At 44.4% G+C, this 6,000-nt stretch overlaps 1 protein-coding gene across 1 annotated transcript in view; it reads left to right on the top strand.

The window, feature by feature from the left end:
• The first annotated feature begins 540 nt into the window (after positions 1–540).
• The window catches only part of AKAP12 (A-kinase anchoring protein 12), an 82,728-nt gene continuing 77,268 nt past the window's right edge, over positions 541–6,000 (top strand). The window contains exons 1-2 of the mRNA XM_081044391.1: positions 541–629; positions 956–1,295. Of these exons, the coding sequence (XP_080900517.1) occupies positions 1,134–1,295 (162 nt within the window). The 5' untranslated portion in view covers positions 541–629; positions 956–1,133. The remainder of the gene's footprint in view (positions 630–955; positions 1,296–6,000) is intronic.

Here is a 6,000-nt window from a genome sequence, read left to right as displayed (position 1 = left end):
GGATAATATTTCTTACAGCCCCACCACCTTATGCTTATGTGTCAAATAACTCAACTAACATTTTAATTTAGTTCAAACATTTATTAACTTGCCTGCTATATTTATAGAACAGATATTATATTCAAGAGTCTTACCAGAAAGAATGCAAGCCGCTTAGGCTGACATTATTTAGAGTATTTATGGACAAAGATTGATGCAAATGAACAGACCTACACCATCATGCCCCAGCATGGCACAGGGAGAAGTGGCCTGGACCGCCTGCATCAGGCCCTCAAAGGAAGACCTGCACATTTCCAGTAACAATCTCATTTCCTCAAATTCCCCAGGGAAAGAAGGCGGTCGGTGTTGTTAATATCGCCTGACATCATTTGTTCTGGATGATAGGAGAGCGTGGCCTACCTCATCCGTGGCCTGACTGCATGACCCTCCTGGTTCCCTGCTCCTGCCACGTGAGGTGTCCTAATATGGTCCGACTCCTAAGAGCCCGGGGGCTTGCCTTTCTCCTGCTGATGGGGAGGAGGCAGGTACAAACGTTTAGTCACACACAATCTGAAGGAAAGCAAATGAGGATTGGGGTTCGCTTCAGGGCGAGCTGCAAGTCAGCTGCGGCAGAAGCTCTTGCCTTGGGGGTATCTATCATTAATAAACCCCAGTCAATCCAATCTCCCCGGGAGGCTTTCTGTCTTCCCCCTTTCTCCCTCTCCTCTCACTTTCTGCAGCTCTGGGTCATCCCCCAGCTCTGGTCCCCATTTTTGAATAGGAGGCACCCGGGGGGCTGCTCGCTTGGACCTTGGCTTGCGACTCTCGCTGCGCTTTGGGTCCTTGCAGCCTGGGGGGAGATGCTGCTGCAAGGCGTGTCTGGGCTGTGCTCATGTGATGAAGCGAGGGAAAAACAAGGGGGAGGAGGAGGAAGCAAAGAGGTGGCCTTTTTTTTTTTCTCCCCTTTTCTTTTAAGGAGTTTGCCGCGAGCGCGTCTCCTTCATTCGCAGACTGGGCGCGTGGGGAGGAGGAGCGGGAGAGGAAGGAGCTCTTGGGACCTCCGGGCGCACGGCTTCTTTGGCTCTGTTCCGCGTCCCTGCGATTTGGAGAAGGCGTAACCCGGCGGCTGGGCGCGGGAGAACCTCGGAGAAGCCATGGGAGCCGGGAGCTCCACGGAGCAGCGGAGCCCGGAGCAGCCGGAGGCTGGGAGCCCGACGCCGGCCGAGCCCCAGCCCAGCGGCGGCGGCCCCGCGGCGGAGGCGGCGCCTGGAGCGCCAGGGGACCCGTCCATCGCTGCCCCGGACCCCGCCACCAAGGTACGGGCGCGCCGGGCCACCTGCCCCGGGGAGGCGGGGGAGGGAGGATCCCTCTGATTTCCGCCTGCGAGAACTTCCCCGCCTGTCCAGCCCATCGGCAAACTCGGGAGCAGGAGCCCCTCTTTTCAGGGTTTTTTGCCCCAGGGCGGAACCAGAGCAGCAGTGGACGCGGCGGGGAGACTCGCATCTTTGTCGTGGGTCTCCAGGGGAGGCGACTGCGCCATCCGCAGTCATAAAATCCAGCCCCCGGCGCACTGCTAACCGAGCCTTTCTCCACACTCTTCCGGTGGGAGCGACCCAGCCCGAGACGCATGGGCTACGTGGGGGAGTCCCTGGAGAATTGACTCCCAGGCCCAGCGTCTTGAGCCCCCGGCCCCCTTTCTCCACGATGAGGACAGCCAGCTGCTGGGCCACGACCCGTGTTGCAGCCTGGCGAACGGGCCACCCATGGGTTCCCCGCCGCGCACGGTGCTTACTAGCTGTACATGGAGAGACCGGGTTTGGTACCCAGTCCTGCGGCTGCGGCTGGAGCAGACACCGCCTTCTTAATGCAGAGAAAGCCTGGAGGTAGCTCGCTCTGAGCCAAAGAAAACCTGGGCAGACGCTGCATTTCCAAAAGGAATGACAGGTTTCGCAAACAAGGCAGCGTCTTTTTCGCTCTGTGCATTGCCTGTGGACTCCTTTGGATAAACAAATGCCGGAGGAGTAGTTAGAAGTTCTCAAAGGAAGCGGTCTGGCAGAAGCGAGCATTCCCTGTACGCTTGTCAGTGGAGGCAGTGCTGAGCCTCCTAGCAAATCTGTCGATTTTATAGTCTTAAGTCTTCAAGGCTGAAATATTTATTCCTGGCCACTACAGCCGTCAAGTTTGTTACTTGTTCTCATCTTTGTGTTTTAGATCTGTTTTCCACCATGTGTGTTCATTAGCAAGGTTTCACCCAATCTGTGTTGTGATATCCTTATAGAAAGATATGGGTAACCATGCTTAATGCTTAAAAAAAAAAAAAAGCACAACCACCATGTGTCGAATTTGAGGATACAGATTAAATGAGGACCTTTAAGAGTTATCTCAGGAGGTATAGATGTTTAATGTACTTATAGGTAAACCTGTTTAATGTTTTTATGAGGGGAAAAAACAGGCTGAAATCTAGGTAAATTTCACAGAACTATGACCTCATTGCCTTGACCTCTTTAGTTGTCCTAGTCTAGTTTAGGCTGAGACTGTCCTTAATAACTAGATTACCTCCAGTCCTTAATTTACAACTACTTGTAAAATCTATGGTCCCCAGAGCTGTGGATACTAACAAGCACTTACTGCCCAGTACACTAGATTTTCTAAGTGGTGCCTAAGGCTTGGGCCTAAGGAATGTATTATCCTTCTGAGGTCTGAGTCACCTTTTAATACTTACTGTAAATCACTTTTTGATACCAACTATGGTCAAAATGTCTGCATAACCAGTTCTTAGAGTCCAGCAATGAAAGTAATTTTAAGGTGTAATTGATAAAAGCTTGCATTCAGGTTCATTTTTTTTCTTGGCTTTTACTACTCCTCAGGTCTTCTTAAAACAGTTCACCCTGCCATATGGTACTTATTCCCTTCCCAATAAACTCACATTTGTTCATTTAAAACTATTCATTCCATTCTCTTATTCTCTTCTTGTTATATCCTTCCATAAATGTATTCTTCTTCCTCTTTCCTAGTTACCACCATCTTGAAACAGCCAAACCACCTCCTGGAAAACAATTACTTAAATGACATCCAGAATTATCACTGAACTTTTTGGCATTCAGCCCAGTTATCAATTTGGAGGCAATCAATACATTTATATGTATCCTTGGAAAATGTGTAGCTTTTCATTTCAATTTGCAAAATGTATTACTTAGGTTTTGAAGACCTGAGTCTTTTCAAAGGGACTCCCCAAATTAAGAATGACTCAGCACAAGACTGTTTCCTCCCCTCCTTGCCCTGACTCAGCATAGGACTCTTTCCTCCCCTCATTGCCCTGTTCAGCTCCACTTCCTGACCTCTGAGTAATCCCATCTGCCATTCTAGGCTCCCAAGGCACCATAGACCCTTCTTCCCAGCAGTCTCCACATTTGTGGGTTTAGTGACTTGGCTAATAAGTGCTTTCTTGGCTACTCTGAATGTTCTACAAGGGTAGGGACCATATCTGTTTTGCTTATAGTAGGTGTTCCCCCAAGTGTGGCATGCTGCCTGGCACGGAGTAGGTTCTCCGGAAGGGACGCCACTGACTCCCAGATTTTGATTGGAGACTATCAAGTTGGGGAATACTTTGGCCCATCTAATTTTTCTACAATTTAACCTTTGGCCTTCTTATGATCCATCTAATGTATCACAGACAGTGACTAAGTTAAGTCAGTCTGTTTGCTTATTATTAGAATGAGAGAATATTTTGGCCAAAAAACCCAGATTTGGGGACTTTGGTTTCAGTTTCTCTAGAAAGAGTGGCATGTTAGTCTTACAATTTCAAATTGCCTTTAATTTCAAATAGACCAAATATATTAGCCACAAATATGCAAGTGGCTCAAATGAGACCACGTCAATGCATTGGCTAAGTTATGAATTACATCTTGAACTTTCTTGGTTGGGTCTATGGGCATATAGGGAGGTTTAGACTAATACATCATTCCCTAACTCTCAGTAAATGCTGATCGTTAACTAAAAGCTGTTAGTAGACTTTTTTCCCATCTAAATGATATTTGTATCATATGCATACCTATTTAGCAGTCCAGTTTACTTTCCTTTTTTCTGCTAATTTTAGTTACCAGTTACTCACTAAGTGCTCACAAGTCAAAGGTATTACACTAATTGAGTTATTGTTACTCCTACGTGGTCAAACTTGATTACTCAAGTCTAACATTTAGATGCAGTGAGGCAGAAGTCTTGGTTTTATCTGTGGTGTTTTTCAGTAAAACAAAGAGTCTTCCAGTCAATCTTTTACAATCTTAGTATGTAAATTCTGGGAGAAAATGGCTTGATCAATTATTTTATAGATTTAGTTTTGAGATTTGGGCCATTTTGGCTACTTTCAGGGGCAGGAATATTAGACTACCTAAACATAGGTGGTAACAAAAAGGCCTTGTATTAATCCTCAATCATCTGTTTTAAAAATTTGTCTTTCAAAGACTATTTCGATCAGGTGGCAATATAGGGTGAGGTGACCAATGACAAATTTACTTCATGTCTCTGGCAAATCTCGATTTCTGGAGCCACACTCCAGACTAAGTCAGGACACTCATAATCCTCTAATTAGCTTTTCTGCATTCTCTGCTCAATGACCTCAGAGCTGGAAATGGAACAGTACTCAGTTGCAACAGCGTGTGGCCAACGTCCCCGGCAGGTGGGGAGATGAAGGTTCCTGTCAGTCTTTCAAGCTGTGGTTCCATTTGGTTACAAGAGCTGAATCACCAAAACACAAAAATGTACTCAAATAGAAGAATCCATTAGCTGATTAGTAGACTGAAGGATGTCTTGGCCCTTCATGCATTAAAACAGACACTTGAGTTGACCAGATGCATTTCATGATTCATTCCTCTACTGGGCCTAAGGTAGTGTACTTTCTCTCACCTGCCTTCTGTTTATAGACTGGAAGTCGAGACTGAAGATGGCCTTACAGTGATTATGTCAACATATAATTTTATACTAAAAGGGCGAGAATTTAAGATGCTTAGGTGAGAATTATATGTTTGTTCATGGAGTGGTGTTTTTATGTGTGTGGCTACCTGTATTCCTATGGATTTCCCCCAGATTACAAGAGGTGCTACTTTCTGATTGGAACACAGTCCCAAATTTGGAGATGTGGGTATAAGGATGGTCATTTAGGATAGCCATAGCCTGAGGGGATGGCAGGGCCTTCCCTGGAATCTATGATGGCCTTTTAGGTTGGTAGACACATGATATCAGTGGAGATTTCCACTTGAAATTCATCTTTCTATGAGGCACAGGTCTCAAATGCGTATCCTTTTGAATTCACTTTGGGTCAACTAAGCTTTGTGCCTGGACAGCTTTCAACTGATGTTATAGGATTATTCTAGATTGGTATCCTAGAAGACAATTCATAAATGCAAATGTTTTGTTTCACAAGATACTATAAAATTTTTTCTTCTTTTCCTTCATCAGTTTTAATACATATTCAATGTTATAGAACACCAACAAAAGGAAAATCAAGTTAAATGATGCTTATTCTTGGCCTCTCATTCTGTATGCTGTTGTCATTCATGAAATGAGAAATTAGAATTTATAGCATTCAGCATTCTGAGAAAAATATAGTTAGTACTTTAAGCTCATGAGAAAAAAAAAAAACTACGTATCCTTAAACCTAATCCTTAGTTCTCTTATAACCTAAAAAAATTACAATTTAGAATAAGTTTAATTTTAAAATAATACAGTGGAAAAGTATAACTAAAAAAGCTGGGTTTGGAAGGGAGAAGCACGATGTGTAAGCTTATTTTCAATAAATTCTTGAAAAACCTATACTTAATTATTTTGGGCCATTTTCTTTCCAGTTAGCACTGTATTAGACAATGTATGGGTGGAATTTTGTACCTTTGATCATCCTTTTGTTTCCTGCTCATTAGTACATCTAATAAAAGGATTGGGGTAGTTATTAATAATTTGTAATAATTTGAATCATACTTGCCTTCGTATTTCTTATGAATAATTGAGTTTACTTATTTAAAGCTGACT

Source organism: Rhinolophus hipposideros (assembly GCF_964194185.1).
Source record: "Rhinolophus hipposideros genome assembly, chromosome: 3".
Lineage (NCBI taxonomy): Eukaryota > Metazoa > Chordata > Mammalia > Chiroptera > Rhinolophidae > Rhinolophus > Rhinolophus hipposideros.
This window is presented reverse-complemented; position numbering and strand designations above follow the sequence as displayed.